The sequence below is a fragment of the Marmota marmota genome, unplaced genomic scaffold (assembly GCF_001458135.2).
Source record: "Marmota marmota marmota unplaced genomic scaffold, marMar, whole genome shotgun sequence".
NCBI lineage: Eukaryota > Metazoa > Chordata > Mammalia > Rodentia > Sciuridae > Marmota > Marmota marmota.
In genome coordinates this window covers 19,914,239-19,933,578 of record NW_026000164.1, presented here as the reverse complement: position 1 = coordinate 19,933,578, position 19,340 = coordinate 19,914,239, and the positions used below count along the sequence as shown (strand labels likewise).

At 34.3% G+C, this 19,340-nt stretch overlaps 1 protein-coding gene across 2 annotated transcripts in view; it reads right to left on the bottom strand.

Moving 5' to 3' along the window:
• The window catches only part of Tmem209 (transmembrane protein 209), a 33,053-nt gene that overhangs the window by 1,495 nt on the left and 12,218 nt on the right, over positions 1-19,340 (bottom strand). For both annotated transcript variants that reach the window (XM_015493828.2, XM_048786931.1), the window contains exons 7-14: positions 16,311-16,486; positions 15,617-15,688; positions 14,499-14,595; positions 11,040-11,165; positions 8,041-8,138; positions 6,265-6,379; positions 6,078-6,175; positions 4,372-4,445 (exon numbers count right to left, since the gene is read on the bottom strand). In XM_015493828.2, coding sequence (XP_015349314.1) covers positions 4,372-4,445; positions 6,078-6,175; positions 6,265-6,379; positions 8,041-8,138; positions 11,040-11,165; positions 14,499-14,595; positions 15,617-15,688; positions 16,311-16,486 — 856 coding nt within the window. The remainder of the gene's footprint in view (positions 1-4,371; positions 4,446-6,077; positions 6,176-6,264; positions 6,380-8,040; positions 8,139-11,039; positions 11,166-14,498; positions 14,596-15,616; positions 15,689-16,310; positions 16,487-19,340) is intronic.

Here is a 19,340-nt window from a genome sequence, read left to right as displayed (position 1 = left end):
AGCGTTGAAAATTATTTTTTTCAGTGGACTTTGAGAACTATTATACCAGATAATAAAGAGAGCTAACAGAATAACTTCAGTAAATAAGATTAAAGAGTCAATTAAATTTTAAAAAGTGGAGTCTATAGAGATGAGGCCTCTTAGAGACTTTTATTTGCTTGACTTGAATTAGGAATTTACTAATTATTAGGGAGAAATGCTTTGGTAAGTTTGCATGTTTATTATTAATAGACTTTTTAAATTTTTTTTTTAGATATTGATGAACCTTTATTTTATCCATTTATTTATACATAGTGCTGAGAATTGAACCCATTGCCTCACACATGCTAGGCAAGCACTCCACCACTGAGCCACAACGCCAGCTCCTATTAATTGATCTTAAACTAAACCATATTTCATATTATACAAATACAAATCTATGCTAGAGAGTGATATAAATATATTGGAAGTACAAGGGGAATAGAAAATAGAAGGACTACAAAAGAGATAAATCACTCATCTAACAAAACAAGAAATCAACAGAGAATGTCTAAAAGTGAAGACTGAAGAAAGTGCTGTATACCTTTATTGTCTGGAACTATGAGAGTCATAAACTTTTAGCACTATATGACTTTAGAAATTATGAGAATGTATTAAGTGATAAAAATTAAAAACATAGCTATATTACCAAAAATACCTTCAAGCTGGGCATAGTGGTGCAAACCTGTAATCCAAACTACAGGAGACTGAGGTAGAAGGATTGCAAGTTTGAGGTCAGTCTGGGCAACTCAATAAGACTCTGTCCCAAAATAAAAATTAAAAGTGGAGATGTAGCTCAGTGGTAGAGCAACACTGAGTTCAAGCCCTAGTACCAAAAAGTAAATAAATACAAAATCAAAATTAAAAATTGGCTTAGAAATGTAGCTCAGTGGTAAAGCACTCCTGGGTTCAATCCCTGGTCTCCCCAGCCCTACTTCACTGCCCACCAACTCCTGGCCAAAAAAAAAAGGAGGATTGAGGATGTAGTTTACTAGCAGAACATCCCTGGCCTCAATCTCCACTACAGCAAAACAAAACAAAACAATGCTTCAAAATAGGTAATTTGTCAAATGTGATGCCCTATTTTTTCATAACCTGCTAATGCAAACAATTAAATTTCATTTGCTAGGAAGAAATATTCTAATTTAGGCTTGATTGTTTATGAAGTTAAGCATCTTTTGGTAGTTATTAGGCATGTGCACAATACTTTTCTGCAAAAAAAGTCTTTGATATTGTTGCTATTTTTCTATATTTTAATTTTCTACTTAATTATATGCATTCTTTATATGGGATGGATATTAACTTGAGTTTGCTGTATGTAATGCAGTATGTAATGCCTTGTCTCAGGTTGTCATTTATCACTAAATTTTATTTATGATGTCTTCTGCTAAACAGAACATTTAAGTTACTGTGCAATTTTTTCCCCCTCTTTTGGAAGTAAAACATTTATCTATTTCCAGGAACTGCACAAATGTCTGGCATTGAACTGATAATATATTTGGATTATCTGAAGCTTTAAGGTCATGATTCCAAATAGACTTTATTTGAGCTATTCAACTGCCTTTAAGTTATAGGATGGTAGTTTTTAACTACTCAAATGATTTAGAAAGCATAATAAAAGATATGTCAATCACATTAAAAAGTTTTTTTTTTAATATTTATTTTTTTAGGTGTAGATGGACACAACATAATACCTTTATTTTTATGTGGTGCTGAGGATGGAACCCGGGCCTCTCCTGTGCTAGGCAAGCGTTCTACTGCTGAGCTACAATCCCAGCCCATAAAAAGGTTTTTAATTTCAAAGTTTTTCCCCCTTTGTTAAAAATAAATAAACAAACAAACAAATTAAAACAAACAGCTAGGCATGGTGGCATATGCCTGTAATCCCAGCAGCTGGAAAAGCTGAGGCAGGAGTACGGTGAGTTCAAAGCTAGCCTTGGCAACTCAGCAAGATCCTGTCTCAAAATAATATAAAAAGGGCTGGGGATATGGCTCAGTGGTTAAGTGCCCTATAATCCCTGGTACCCTCCCAATATAATAATAATAGTAGTAGTAATAATAATAATAATAAATAAATAAATAAGAATGAAGAAGGTTGGGGTTGTGGCTCAGGGGTACAGTGCTCGCCTAGCATGTGTGAAGCACTGGGTTCGATCCTCAGCACCAGATAAAAATAAATAAATAAAGTTATTGTATCCATCTACAACTAAAAATAATAAAGAAGAATGAAGAGCTGTGTTAGTTTACATGCCCTGCAAAAGTTATTTTCCTGTCTTATACTAAAAATACGTATTATAAAAAAAGATAATAAATGTTTATATTGGTTTATAAATTTACATTCATATCTATTTATATTTTTTTTGTTGTTGTTGTAATTGTAGATAGACAGAACACTTTTATTTTATTGGTTCATTTTTATGTGGTGCTGAAGATAGAAAGTGCCTCACACATGCCAGGCGAGTGCTCTACCACTGGGCCACAACCCCAGCCCTCATATCTGTCTTAATCTTTTGCATCTAATATATTTAAGGACAGGAGCTTTGCTTCTCTAGAGTATTGTTGTTCAACAGAAATGCAATATGATGTACGCCTCAAATGCAGGCCATAAATAATTTGAAATTCTTGGGCTGGGGATGTGGCTCAAGTGGTAGCGCGCTCGCCTGGCATGTGTGCGGCCGGGGTTCGATCCTCAGCACCACATACAGACAAAGATGTTGTGTCTGCCGAAAACTAAAAAATAAATATTAAAAAATTAAAAAAAAAATTGAAATTCTCTAGTAGAAACCTAAGTAAAAAGAAATTATCATTACTGTGGTAGTGGGAATTGAACCCAGGCCTCGTGCATGCTACGGAAGGGCTCTACCACTGAGCTGTATCCCCAGCCCTTTTTACTTTGAGTTAGGGTACTGCTAAGTTGTCCAGGATGGCCCCAAACTTTGATCCTTTTGCCTCAGCCTCCGAACTAGAATTACAGGCATGTACCTCTGTACCTGGCATAATTTTAAGAGTATATTTTATTTAACTCAATACATCCAAAGTTGTATTTCATATAACTACTATACAAAATTACCAAGATGATACTCTCTTTGGTAGTCTTTGAAATCTGGTATACATTTTACACTAGCATCTCAATTTACACCAGCTATGTTCTGAGTGCTCAATGCAGTTTAGTTCTGGAACATGAGTAACCTCTAAATTATGAACAGGATGCTTAAACAAAATCTTTTTAAACAAAGGCATGCCTATCAGAAGCAGAGCTGGCCAGATACCTTTCGGTTGAAGCCCTTCCCTTTACATTTCATCAGCCTTCGATGGCAGAACTAGGCTCAGAATCCAGGTCTTCAGGCTTAATCTTTCAATTCCCAGATCAGCAGGGGTCAACTTATTTCAAATATTGTTTGATATACTAAAATTCTGAATCATTAAAATGACAATACCACAATGTAATACTATGTGAGCTCCATTACCAAGCTAAAAACTTTAATGCAGTGGCGGGGAGCCGCGGCACATGCTTATAATCCCAATGGCTTGTGAGGCTGAGTCAGGAGGTTCACAAGTTCAAAGCCAGCCTCAGCAAAAGCAATACGCTAAGCAACTCAGTGAGACCCTGTCTCTAAATAAAATACCAAACAGGGCTGGGGATGTGGCTCACTGGTTGAGAGTCCCTGAATTCAATCCCCAGTACCCTCCCAAAAAACCCAAAAAAACTTCAATGGACTAGTTTGTCTATCCCAGTTAACAATACTTTGGAGTGGGTACCAACTTAGTTCTCTGCAAGTACAAACATTTTACGGAATACTTTGTGTCTGAGAGGAAATAGCTTGGAAATAATGGACTACCAAGGTTTTTTTTCACCCTAGTTTTCAAGTGGCAAAAGCCTGATTCCACCTCCTATCCCCTGTACTGGGGAAGAACCCCTGGGGTGCTTTACGATAGAACTACATCCCTCAGCCCTTTAAATTTTTATTTTTTAATTTTTAAAATTCCAAGACAGGGTTTCACTAAGTTGCCCACTTTGGCCTTGAAACTGTGAGCCTCCTGCCTCTGTCTCCTTAATAGCCACTGTGCTGGCTATAAGCCCAATTTTTATCTATCTCAGAGCTATTCCTCCAGGAGACACAAGTGTAAAGCCAATGATGTGGTCTAGTTGCCTTTCACCAATTAACAAATGGAGGTTCTGAGGAGTTAACTGACTTGCCCAAGATGGGATAGTCTGTGAATGACAGGGCTGAGCTAGTAATAGAAACTACACTGAAGGTTCAGTTCACTAATCAGGTGATGTTGCCGCCTACAGAATCTTAATATGAGAAGAAAAACAGTAAATAAATTAAGTACTTATGTTTAAATACCTACCCAAGCATTCCTGACTCTTTGGTCTTTATGATGTAGAGGAACATTAACAAAGTATGAAACATATTATTTCTGCCCTAGAACCAAGACAAAAAAGAAAATTTAAATTAATCTAAAAAAATTCAGTCTGGCAGATAAATGCAGATCTTATCAATTCATATCCTACCACTCAGAATTCCACATAATTCAGATTTTCCTTCCTTCATTAAACAAAACATCTACACTTTGTGTGAGGAAATGGGAATATTTGTGGCAAGTTAAGACAGAAAGGGTACACATAATTCAGGAGCTTTAATATCAAGTAGGAAAAGCAGGCAGAAAATGAAGAGATACAACAGAGTGCGAGGAAATATTATGAGGGTTGTAGGATACTATGGGAACACTAGAAGGCATCTACCCTAGACCAGCAAGGCAGAGACCTCCTCAAGGGAAAGATTTAAAAGCCGAGACCCAAAACATAAACAAAAAGTTGACATTTTGAGAGTTCCATGCATAGTAACAGCACTGAGAGAGGCCTGGAGAGTTACTCTGAAACGGGTGCCCCTGTATGCTACACACAAAAAGTGCTCTATGCCCTAAACTCATACATGAACAAGTGTGAGAATTTAAAAAGCTTTTAGTCATTCTTCAAAACACATTACATCATGCCTTAATATGCAAATAACAGGTTAAATATAAATTTATTTTTTCTACAAGGGACTACTAGGCAATTTTGCTAGCTCTAAAAACAAACTATTATTTTGTAATTGTTGGTCTATAAAAATAGCAAATTTACATTTTCAATTTACAGATTAACTTTTTTTATTTACTTTTTATTTTTTAGTTGTAGTTGGACACAATACCTTTATTTCACTCATTTATTTTTTATGTGGTGCTGAGGATCGAACCCAGGGTCTCACGCATGCGAGATGAGCACTCTACCGCTGAGCCACAACCCCTGCCCCTTACAGATTAACTTTTATCTACTTATCCTGATTTAGGTTGTTTTTACTCAAGAAACTGAAGATGTGTAATCACATCTTTTTTTTTTGTACTGAGGATTTAACCCACAGGTGTTTTAACATTGAGTCACATCCCAAGCTATTTTTTTTTTTTTTTTTTGAGACAGGGTTTCACTAAGCTGCTGTAGGTAGCCTCAAACTTGGATCCTCCTGACTCAGTCTCCCAAGTTGCTGGGATTACACATGTGCACCACCATGCTTGGCTAATGTTTTTTTATAGCTATTAAGTAGTATTTCTATGGAATAGGAAATTATAATATAAAGTTAATTTTAAAAGCAGAACAATGATTTTTAACCCACAAAAAATACACAAAAAGATCAAAATGAAAGTTTCTAAAAGGTAATACACTAAAATGTTAACTATAGCTGCCTCTGAATGAGTAGTTTTTCTTACTTTTATAGTCAAAAGAAAAGAATAATATAAAGAAACACATTTCCCCTAATTTAAAACTCTTACTGGGGCTGGGGATGTGGCTCAAGCGGTAGTGTGCTTGCCTGGCATGCGCAGGGTGCTGGGTTCAATCCTCAGCACCACATAAAAATAAAATAAAGATGTTGTGTCTACTGAAAACTAAAAAATAAATATAAAAATAATAATAATAAAAAAAAACTCTTACTATTCTCCAAACAGATACTAATTTTAAAACATTATCAAAATAAGTCACCCATGACCTTCTGTAACAATGACTTCTCTATATGTAGAAATACCTTTGGAAGATTGTAAACATGACGCTGGTAGATTAGCTCATAATGTGGAGGATTGATAGCACTCTGATAAATGCAAAAAACATTCTCATTTGTAACATCTGTAAAGAAAAATGTTACATTAAAAAACTAAACACCAGACATATTTCATGCAAAAATCTCAACACATTCTTTTAGGAGAGGTCTATACCTGGTTTATTTGGTGTCTGAACAAAGTGCTGAGAAGTAAATGTTTTTCCATCAGGGTACTTGGGATGTGGAGGTAATCTGGAATCAAGGTAGGTGCAAAATACATGCATGATGATCTGAAGATGAGAAAACAATTGTTCAAAGTTAACATGAAATCTAGTATGCATGTATCCCTTACAAAGTTTTCCCTCAAGAGAGAATTAGCAAAATTGCTTTGAAGAAGTTATGCTTAAGATACAATTTATAAAATGAAAAGATAAAAAAGTCATAATTCAGGTAGCATATCTACTCTTTTAAAAGTATTATTTCAAAAGTATTATTTTCAATAAAGATAAGGATTTTACTAATAGAATCATTTCCTCTTTAATCGTACACTATGTTTAAGAAGGGAGGCTAGGCTTAGTTCAAATAATCCACTAAAAATTTAAAATAAAAAAATGTATTTACCATCATTAAGTGTAAATTTTGATGTAAAGGTTTCCTTTTCAAATTAAAAAAACATGAAATATTCTAGCCTACAAAGGTACCATTATCTCATTATCTGTGTGTTAGGGAGTGGGGGTCATATAAGGTAGGGACAGTTTAAACACCAAACTTCTCTACCCTAAATATTTAATGGTTTTTTTTTTTTAATATTTTTTTTAGCTGTAGGTGGACACATTACTTTTTTATTTTATTTATGTGGTACCCAGGGCCTCACACATGCGAGATGAATGCTCTACCGCTGACCCACAGCCCTAGCCCCTTTTTTTGTTTTTTCATAAACCAAAAGCATCCAGAAAACAAAACAAAATGAAATAAAGCCACCTAGAAAAGCAGGATATTTCTTGGTTTTTTTGTTCAGTGGATCATTCATACTCATTAACTCAGCAAAACCAAGATAAAATGCAAATATATCCAATTCTCAACTTGAATATCAACATTTAAAACTTAATTTTCACACATAATTATTAGATAAAAAGAAAAGGAAAAAGGATTTTGAAAAACTCTTTTAAGTGTAACAAAAACTTATATGCTCTTTAATCTGGTAAATTTGATGCTAGAAATCTTTCTTAAAGTGTTGATCTCAGATAAGAAAAAAATAAGCACGATAATATTCCTTGCAACATCAAGATAGAAAAACAAAAATTCTTTCCCCACCACAAGTTTCCTATGACCAATATAGAACAGTTAAATGACAGTGTGTAAAAACAAAAAAATTCTTACATATTGCAAAAAATGAAAAAAAAATCAGGCTACATAATTTTATGTACAGGAATGATTACAGTATGATAAAAACATTAAAAAATAGGACCACCTAAGTACACGGGAAAAAAATGTACAAAAGTATTAACCAGTTGGGTTGAGACACTGGGCCTACCATAATTCATTAAGTTTCAAAATTCTTCTTTTTTTAAATATTTTTTTCAGTTGTTTATGGACTTTTATTTTATTCATTTATTTATATGTGATGCTGAGAATCAAACCCAGTGCCTCACACATGCTAGGCGAGTGTTCTACCACTGAGCCACAACCCCAGCCCTCAAAATTCTTTTTTTTTTTTAATATTTATTTTTTAGTTTTAGGTGGACACAATATCTTTATTTTTTTTTTTTTTAATGTGGTGCTGAGGATCGAACCCAGTGCCACGCATGCCATGCGAGTGCGCTACCACTTGAGCCACATCCTGCGCCCTCAAAATTCTTTTTAAATACCTATTTTTACAATGGAAAAACAAAACCACCAGTCTAGTATCCAAAATATTAAACTGAAAAAAAAAATTCAATTAAGATCTTACAGCAGAATCAGTGGGCAGATCTGTATCCCATTTTCGTCCTTTGAAGTCTCCACCTCTATTCCATCTAAACGAGCTCATACAGCCTCCCTGAGAAAGTTCTGTGTAAACAAAGACGACATTAAAAAAGTTAAAGAGTTCAATTCACAATAGCTAAACTGTGGAACCAACCTAGATGACCTTCAATAGATGAATGGATAGAGAAACTGTGATATATATACACAACGGAATATTCAGCCTTAAAGAAGAATGAAATTACGGCATTTGCAAATAAATGAATGGAATTGGAGAATATCACGCTAAGCGAAAATAATAAACCAATCCCCCCAAAACAAAGGCCAAATGTTTTCTCTGGTAAGTGGACTGGGGTCAAGGGAAGAATGGAGGAACTTTGGATTGGGCAGAGGGGAGAGAAAGGAGAGGAGGGGATGTGTGTGTGGTTTCTCATGGTGGAATGAGACCGACATTATTACTCTATGTATGGGTATGATCACACGAATGGTGTGATTCTACATCACATACAACCAGAGAAATGAAAAGCTGTGCTCCATTTGTGTAAAAAAAAAAAAAAAAAGCTAGAGGATGGAGATATAGCTTAGTGGTATGGTGCTTCCCTAGCATGTCCAACACTTAAAAACAAAAGATAAAATTAAAAAGCTAAAGACATGCCAAAAAAAAAAAAAAAAAGGCTAAAGGATTACAATAAGCACATCATCTTAAAAACCTGAACAAAACATCCAAAATAAACACAGAATATGAAAGATCAAATTAAACATCACTATGAAAAAAGTATTAGACAAATCTAAAATGTGGGATAAGAACCCTGGATTCTTCAAAAGTCATTGAACAACTGGGAAATCTGAATATGGACTTTAGATTAGATGGTATTATAGAAAGGTTAGTTTTTAAAGTGTGATAACTATTATCATGACTACATAAAAGTTATATTCTTTTATCTATGTAGGTTTTGTGGTGCTGGGGAATGACCCAAGGGCCTTACACTGGAGAGGCAAGTGCTCTTACCACCAAGCTGCACCCACAGCCCTAAAAGCTTATTTTTAGCAAGATGCATGCTGAAAAAGTAAATGTAATGATATCTGCAATGTTACTTCTAAATGGTACAGGAAAAAAAAAAAAAAAAGTATATGCACCAGAGAAAGACAATAAGACAATCAAAAGTGGCAAAATGTTTCTAAATGTTCAATCCTGGTGGTACAGTGTTCATCACATTCTTTTAAAATTCTTTGTATATTTGATATGTCATATTGTATATATACACATATATTTACCTTATATGTATATATATGTGTGTCTGTATGAATATATTTACACATTGTTTTTGGATATACAAACACCCTGCCATCTATGAGGCAATCTTGCCAAAAACTCTGAACCCAAGTTGACAGGAACCACAGAAAACGGAGGGAGGGTCATGTAAAATTATACCATGGATATGCTCAATAAAACCCAGACCAAGGGCAATTCTATAGGGCAAACAATCTAGTCTTTCAACAAATACACTGCAAGGGGTTTGAGGGGAGAATGAACAGGAACCCTAAAGCCTAAAAGAAATTTTATTTGGGGCTGGGGTTGTGACTTAGCAGTAGAGCACTCACCTAACACATGCATGGCCCTGAGTCTGATCCTCAGCACCATATCAAAATAAATAAAATAAAGGTATTGTGTCCAACCAACTACAACTAAAAAATAATATTACAGAAATTTTATTTGAACTTATATAGACTGGACAGTTCATGAAATAAAGGAAACGTTAAAAATATTAGGTGTGATAACTATGTTGTACTTAGGTGTAGCTGAGTGGTTTTTGGTTTTGGTTTTAAATTTTTATAATACTGGGGATTGAACTCAGGGGTACTTTACACTGAACTACACCCCCATCCCTTCTTATATTTTACTTTGAGATAGGATTTTGCTAATCAGTTGCCTAGGCTGGCATTGAACTTGTGATCCTTCTGCCTTAGCTTCTGGAGTAACTGGGATTAAGGCTGTGTCACCATGCCTCCCTGAATGATGGTATTTTAAAGTCTTCATCTTTTAGAGATACATTAGGAAATACTTATAGGTAACTGGTAAGGATATATAGAATTTGCTTTAAAGGCAGAAAGTAGGTGGGGGGATATGTATGGACGGGGTAAGGGTTGCCCAGAGATTTGTGGATGGTGTTAAGGCGGGGTGATGTGTACAAAAGGGTTGTGCAGACTATTCTTCCTAGATTTGTATGACTGAAATTCTCCATATGTGAAAAGTTCTTAAAATGCTTATTCCTGAACCCCAAATTCAAACATTTTCAAATTAAGATTTATGATAAATATGAATAATAAAATACTATTTTTAATACTTACTTTAGGGATGAGAACATTTTACAATGTTTATCCAAATTACAAAGAATTCATAAGAATACAACAGAAACATAAGGTAGCAAAATATTAAATAGGAATGATAAAAATTAAGAAAGATTGGGCTGGGGATGTGGCTGAAGCGGTAGCGCGCTCTCCTGGCATGCGTGCGGCCCGGGTTCGATCCTCAGCACCACATACCAACAAAGATGTTGTGTCTGCCGAAAACTAATAAATAAATATTAAAAAAAAAAAAAAAAAAAATTAAGAAAGATAAAGGTCAGCATGTTGATACTATATAAAGAATGTTGTAATGGCACCCATTCTTGATATCTAAGAGTAGAAAATAAGTGAAATATTAACTTGACCCCATTTGGCTCATATTTAAGGTTCCTATTCAAAATAAAATTATTATTAACACATTCAAGGCTTTTATTTTGACAATTCTTAGCACATAAGATAAAGGATCCAAGAGTTTTTCAGGCATAAGCCTTCATTTAGCCTTAATTAAATATATGTTCAAAACATAAGATCATGGTTACACTTAATTTTTTCTAAAAAATGTTTCTCTTTATTTTTCTTCATTTATAAAATCCCAATGTCATGAAGAAGCTCTCATTTTTTCCCATTCAAGTTAATAGTTACCTTTGATTCTCTCAAACAAGTATTCCTGATTTGGTGTTAGGTCTAGATACTGCACAATTGTATTCAGAGTTGGAATGAGAGGGGCTTTGACCAGGGCAGCCTGTTTCAAGCTGGTAATACTGGCCTCTGTTAAAAACAAAATACAGAGAACACAGATTATTCTTCAGGGGCTCTCAAAATGCTCTTCTTCCTGTGTTCAAAACAGCTGATTCCTCACTACTTTCAGGTCTTCACACAAGTCAATAACGTCTTCTATGACATTCTATTGCAGATTTTTGACTGTCCTCTGTAAATAATAACAACAGTAATATCCTCCTGTGTGGTTTTTCCTTTTTAGCACTAATCTTTTTATTTTTATTGCCTGTCTCACCTAATAAAGAAAGTTTAAAGAGGGAAGGGATTTGGGCTGCTTTTTGGGCAATTGTATTCCCAATGCATATGAGTATCGATTACTCAAGTACTCAAAAGATGTTGAAGGATAAATAAAAGCAATAATAATTTATCTTAATTTGTGTTATGCACTTTACCTACAATTTATCATTTCAGGCAAGAAGGCCTGGTTAAGGACCCCCCTGCCCCAGGAAAGAAGCAAACAAAATCCATTTTGACAAATTATAAACAAGTAATATGTAGAAGATTTTCATGGTATATGTATAAATAGACACATGACAGCTTTCAAAATAAACTGCATTAGAAGTTGGCTGTTATGCCAGGATCAGCAGACTTTATGATAATCATTTCTCTTATATAATAAAAGACAACTAAGAAAAGAAATTAAAAAAGCCAAAAAAATTCGAAAATGTCCAACCTTACTAGTAATACCTGATGTTGGGAAAAGGCATTCTTATATATATAACACATAAACTGGTATATGCTTTTTGAAAGGAATACTCATTTTGTTAAACAACTCTAAAGAAATTATCTTAAGGAAATGATTTTAAATGTATACCAAAATTTAGGTAAAAGGAAATTCACTACAGTATTACTAATAATAGTAAAACTCTCCTAAATTTTAGATAACAGAGATTTGCTAAATACAATAGATAACAAATGTAAATAAGAAATACAGTCTAGCCATAAAAATAATGCTGGAGAATATTTAACAAAATGGAAAAATATGACAAAACAACATAATCTCTATTTAATTAAAAATATGTTCATATGTATTATATACACATATTTCTCAGTTTCTAAATATGTGCTTTTCACATTTCTTAAATTATAATACAAATTACAATTGTTATATACAGGTAATATAGTTCCTTCAAACATAATAATTGGTTGTGACATAAAAAAACAATTTTTTATTTTTTGTAGTTATAGATGGACAGAATGTCTTTACTTTGTTTATTTTTATGTGGTGCTGAGGATCGAACCCAGTGCCTCACACATGTTAGGCAAGTGCTCTGCCACTGAGCTACAGCCCCAGGTCCCATATATATCTTTTGTAGTCATCAACCAAAGTAATTTTATTTTTATTTTTTTAATATTTTTTTTTAGAGAGAGAGAGAGAGAGAGAGAGAGAGAGAGAGAGAGATTTTTTAATATTTATTTTTTAGTTTTCAGCGGACACAACATCTTTGTTTGTATGTGGTGCTGAGGATCAAACCCAGGCCGCCAGGCGAGCGTGCTACCGTTTGAGCCACATCTCCAGCCCCGTAATTTTATTTTTTAACAAGCCCATCACAGTAGTAACATATTGTGATACATATCTATCTTTATAACTCATAAAGAAAGCTCCAGTGGGGCCTGGAGGCAAATATCTGTAATCCTAGCAGCTTAGGAGGCTGAGACAGGAGGATGGCAAGTTCAAAGACAGCCTCAGCAACTTAGTGAGACTCTGATCAACTCAGCAAGACCCTGTCTCTAAATAAAATATAAAAAAGAGCTGAGGATGTGGCTCAGTGGTTAAGTGCCCCTGGTTTAATCCCCAATACCTATGCCCACCCCCAAAAAAGGATTAAGCATAGATTTACTAACATTACCAAGACCAAGAAATTATTCATTCTGGCCTTGGAGCCAGAGAGGTCTGACCCCAAATCACTGCTCTGTGTGCTGCGTAATTTATTTAACCTCTCTGGGTGTCAGTAGCCTCATCCAGAAAATGGAGCAATACCAGCTTCCAAGGAATAAGAACATGTGTTAATTACATATGAAATATCTGGATACTGAATAAATACTTCAGGAATGCACATTTCTATTTTTAGTCAAAGAATAAAGATTGAATAAAAGATGTTCAGTGTAAATGAGTGCTAATTCATAATCCTAAATACTGTATTTCAAGGAGAAATTTAATCTATAGAAGGAGCTGGCTAAAATATTCATTTTTCATTTTGAAATCTAGTTGCTTAATGGTAAATAAGTGTAATATATATTTTTCAGGCAAATTATATCACAAAGTACCTTAGTTTGTTATCTATTTATTTATTTAGGTACTGGGGATTGGACCCAGGGATGTTTTACCCCTGAGCTACATCCCCAGCCCTTTTTATTTTTTATTTTCAGACAGGGTCTTTCTAAATTGCTGAGGCTGTCCTCAAACTTGTGATCCTCTTGACTAAGCCCTCTGAGTCACTGGGATTACAGGTGTGTGCTATAATACCCAGAGAGTTTTATTTTTTTGGAACTGGGAATCAAACCCAGATGCTTTACCACTGAGCTACATTCCCAGTCACTTTTTATTTTGAGACAGTGTCTCACTAAATTGCTTAGGACCTTACTAAGTTGTTGAGGTTGGTCTTGAATTTGCCACCCTCCTGCCTTAGCCTTCCTAGCTGCTGGGATTACCAGTATGCACCATAGCACTCAGCCTACTTTTAAGTAGTGACTTATGTCCACATAAACACTTGCACAGGGCTGTTCACAACAGCGTTATTCATAGTAGGCAAAATGGAAACAATCCAAATACCTATCAACTAATAAATGAATAAATAAAATATAGAAGATGCATTTTGAATACCACTTGGCCACATTAAGAAATGAAGTACTGATAAATACAACCACATATATAAACATTGAGAACATAAGAACATATGTGAAAGAAACCAGTCACAAAGAACCACACATTGTATGACACCATTTAAATGAAATATCCCAAACAGGCCTACCCATAGACAGAAAATAGACTGATACTTGCAAAGGGCTGGAGAAAATTTACAAAATAGGGGTGACTGCTATTGGGGTGTGGAATTTCTTTTTTGGGTAATAAAATGTTCTAAAATTGATAGTGGAGATAGTTGTATAACCCAAACTGCTGGACTGCACATTTAAAATGTGCTAACTATATGGTAGTCAAATTATATAAAGCTGTTACATTTTTTAAAAAATCATATTATAGTAATTTGGTTTTCTTCACCTGAAGATAACAAAGGAAGTTTTTAATAGGCCATTATAAGAAGGTAGTTTCTACTTGGCTGATTTATTGAAAGTAAATGAAATGCTGAATTCTACTGCACATACCTCCTATTTGTAGCTCCGGACAACCCATTCGTCTCATCTGGGTGCTGACAGACTCAATCTCTTGTACAAGTGGCACCAATATTGTCTCATTGATCCACTAAGAAGAAATAAGGTATACATTTTTTATACATAATTCAAAAATATTTCTCCAATAATTATTTTCATTTTTATAAGCAACTCTTTAAGAATTTTTTACTGGCTTGAATATTAACAGAACCATAAAGTACAGTGAAAAAGAATAAAAGTAGCTGCTACCTGAAGTCTAGAGTTAAATATGCAAATGGATGGGGTTGTGGCTCAGTGGGAGAGTGCTCGCCTAGCATGTGCGAGGCCCTGGGTTCGATCCTCAGCACCCCATAAAAATAAATCCATAAAATAAAGGTATTGTGTCCAACTGCAACTAAAAAATAAATATTTAAAAAAAATTATAGTAAGTGAATAAAAACTGAGTACAAGTTATTTTGATATAGTTCGAGAAGATGGAGAGAAGCTGGATGATTGTTTAAAGATGCAGCAGCAGCCGCCACTACTATAAAATATAGTAAAGCTACCTGTAATGAAGGAGGGGTTACGGCACCCATAGAACCTGGAACACACAAGTGCTACAGAGAGTGGGGCAAAAGGACAAGGTTGAAAACAGAAACTAATCCCCTCTGGATATAGGAGAATTGACCTACAGGCCAAAATTAGAGGGCTCTTCTGTACAGAAATCAATGAAATTATATATTCTGAAGTATCTTCAAGGATATGTCATCTAAATATTAAATTTTCTGAGGACAAGGTTCCTCTTAATTGTTTCCCTCACAATTCTAGGTACATAATAGAATGACAGAAAAGTTTTCTGGAAAATACAACTGAAAAATTGGAAAAGGAAAGAGGATCCTCGTGGTTAAATATACTATTTATCTTCTCTAAATGCACTGATTTACTAAATACGGAAGGAAAAACAATCTCATGAAAACCAACAGCATAAGGTGAACGTCATATTTATTCTTATGTATGTACCATTCATATTATACTTTTAATAACAATTAATGTTAACATTCTAATAATTGACTCTGATAGACACTTTGCATATGAAGTGACAAATATGTCCTAACAGTAATGTCAGAACTTACATTTCTAAACTTAGCTGTCCAAGAATCCATGTGATCAAGAAGTTGTCTATTCATAGTCACTCTTGCCCAAACCTATTAAAAATACGTTTAAGATAAACAGTAAGGAAAAATCTTGCCAAAAATCATTCTTCTTTCCTGCACCTTCAAAAATATTTGAAGTTTGAAAAAAATCTCCCAAAACATCAATATTCATTTAATTAATATTCCATAATTTAAAACTTATTCTCTCATGGCTATTATTCACACACAAATATATCTTTTAAAGTTCCTTATGTTGGTAAGTTTAAAGAACACTTTTCTTGCTTTTAAGAACAAAATAAAAATACCATGTTTGGTACTAAACTGATAAAGTTACAGAATGCCAAATGTTCTAATCCAAATGTATTTTGAAACCAAGAGTCTGGTATATGTTAAGTACAACTAGATACCTGAGAGGCTTTCTATAATGTAAGTAAAAAAAAATTTTAGGCAGAGCCTTAATGTCAACTATGTGTCATAGAGAGTAAAAATGTACAACATAATTTAGTTTTTGGTACACAAAGTAAAACAGGAGCCTTTCCACTGTTTAATGAGTGCCAGATTTATAGTTCTATCTGGCAAAAGTGGAGATTATAGAAAAAAAAATGATCCAGGAGTAGACAACCTTCTAGCGATCTAGAAATCATAAATACTGTCATTTTACTTTTCCATTTACCTCTTCTGCAGCTTGTTTAGAACTGAGATCAGCTTCATCTTTGTTAGCACATGGGGCCTGAGACCTACAGGCAAGTTGATACTGAAATTTCTTTAAAGTTTGTGCATAATCCCCCATAGAACGACTATAGTTCCAGAAAGTAGGACTAGTAGAAGGAGACGTAGAATCTGGGCTTCCTACAATAAGAAATTGAAATAATTTAAGTCTGTTGTAATTTTTACATCTGACTGTTATCCTCAAACACTGGGCAGTCATGTAGCTAGGCAATGACAAAGAATTAGAAGACAGACAATCATAAAGCATTTCTTCTTCCCTGCTCCCCAACATTATCTTCTCTTTAGAGAGCATGCATTTCTTATGCTAAAAATTAAAAAGAACATTTTCTGAGCATTATCAACTTAAGAACCATAATAATTATAAGTGATTGAAAGTGTTTATATTTGTTGTAAAATTAAGCTTGTTTCATTCTGTAAGACTTTTAAATGATTCAGTGAGAAACAAACAAATTTCTCCAGCAAATAAACAGGTTAAGCAAGTTCTTCACCTGATTTTTAGAAGCCCCTGCTAAATGGAATGACTACAACCTCCTATTAATAGACTACTCTCTGGGCTATGGGCTAAACTTACTCATCCCTGCCCTAACTGTGTTTTATTTACTAGCCTATTTTACTTACCATTCCTGTGTTGATTAAAAGACTATCTGCAGATTACACTTCTATATTTATAACAAAATTCATAAATTTACTTTTAGGAAGTGTCAAAAAATTTACGTTTAGGGGCTGGGGTTGTGGCTCAGTGATAGAGCACTTGCCTCCACACATGAGCCACTGGGTTCGATCCTCAGCACCACATAAAAATAAATAAATAAAATAAAGATATTGTGCCCATCTACAACTAAAAAAATATTTTAAAAAACCTACATTTAGGAATCTACTCCTTCAGAGGCTTAATTATACAGAGTACTCATCACACTTGAGAGTTATAATCAGTCTGATTTCTCAAAGAGAATCTGAGTTCCCTGAGGGCAGGGAATATTTTTTCTCCTAGCACCTAGCACCTAGCACAGTGACTGAATAAATAAGCAAGTTTCCAGTGACAAATATACTAGGGCTTTTTTTTTAGTTCAACAGATATCAGTAACATCAACTAAGAATTTATACTCATACATAAAAATCACAAATAGAAACTTTTTTTGCCTTAAAAAAGTTTTAAGATGAGTGACTACAAAACGTTAAAATTGGTTTTCCTGTGATGTTTATACACACAAATGATGAGAAATCATGAAAGAGAAATGTGGCAACATTTCAATTCACCGTAAAGGCTGGCCAGTTTTGTGCCATGATGAATGTAATGTTTCATGCTGGCATAAAAATTTAGTTATGTGAAGAAACATCATACTTCATGTGAAACTAATTTCCAAGTAGGAAATAGAATAGGAAGGTAAGAAATATGGTCATGATGCAGCATAAAAGGTTATCCTGTTTTGATTAATCATTTTGAGTATTAACTTTAAAAATGATAATCAAGCTTTCTGTGAAAAACTTGAACTTGAAGGGCTAGGGATGTAATTCAGTGGTTGAGCACTTGCCTAGCATGTGTAAGATCCTGGCCTCAATGCCTAATACCACACAAATATATACATACACACATCTGAATTTCCATCTAGCCTTCTATTAGGCAAAGCACTAATAAAACTACTGAAAATTAAGGTTTTTCTTACCAAAACAAACAAAAACCACACAAATCACTAGGGAACAAGCCTCCAAGCAAAATAGGCAAAAAGACAAAAGTGTCAGTAGTTAACTTTCAAGAACTTTTGAAATAGAGAAACTAAAGACAAGACACTCTATAAAAATCAGACATATTTGAAAAGAACCAAATAAGACTAAAAAATGAAAAACAAAACAAAACAAAAACACACCTAACTAAACTTTAAAAATTTTATGACACACGCCTGTAATCCCAGGAGGGAGGCTGAGGCAGGAGGACCTCGAGCTCAAAGCCAGTCTCAGGAACTTCGTGAGACCTTGTCTCAAAACAAAAAATAAAAAGGGCTAGGGATGTGGCTCAGTAGTTAAGTGCCCCTAGATTCAATCTACAGTATGTTTAAAAAAAAAAAAAAAGATTCAATGAGTTAAAAAACACACAACCAAAGTAACTAAAATAAGTAAAGTAAGCTCAGAGGCAAAACAGAGTTGTTCTTTAGAGAATGCCAAAACTAGTCAACATAAAAGAAAGGAAAATACAGAAATTCTAGTATTTCATTTTGCAACCATCATTGTATTAACCCACTAAGGGAAGCTACAGTCACTAGATGAACAGGAGATAAAAGGATCCAATTTTATATTACCAACGAAGGGACAAAATGCTATCTTGTATCTTCTGATGGGAAACACTGAAAACATGTCACCACCTAAGCTGTATGCCCACCAGAAAATATTTAACCTGAATCTAACAACGAGAAAATGATTATACAAACCCAAATTTGCAAAACAACAGCACAATCTCTTCAAAATGCTAATGTCATAGAAGACAAACATATAATTCCAAAGCAAACATGCAAATTTCTAGATTAAAGAAGACAAAAGGGCCAGGCATAGTGGTGCATGCCTGTAATACCAGGGACTGAGGAAGCTGAGGCAGGAGGATTACACGTTTAAAGCAACTTAGTGAGAACTGTCTCAAAATTTTTTTTTAAAAAAGGGGACTGGGGATGTGGCTCAGTGGTTAAGCCCCTCTGGTTTCAATCTGTGTACCAAAAAAAAGGACAAAAGAATCATGATAACTAAATGTAATGTGATCCTTCATCAGTAAAAGAAAAAGTTACAAAAGTCATTATTAAGACAACTGGATTAATGTGTCTATGAGTAAAGAAGTATTTCAAGTATGATAATCATATTGTAGTTATAAAGGAAAATATCCATGTTCTTAGAAGATGCATGTGATATATTCAAGAATGAAGTGGCAGGGGGCTCACAACTTTTTTTCAAATGCTTTAGCAGAAAAGTGTATGTGTGTGGGCACATATGA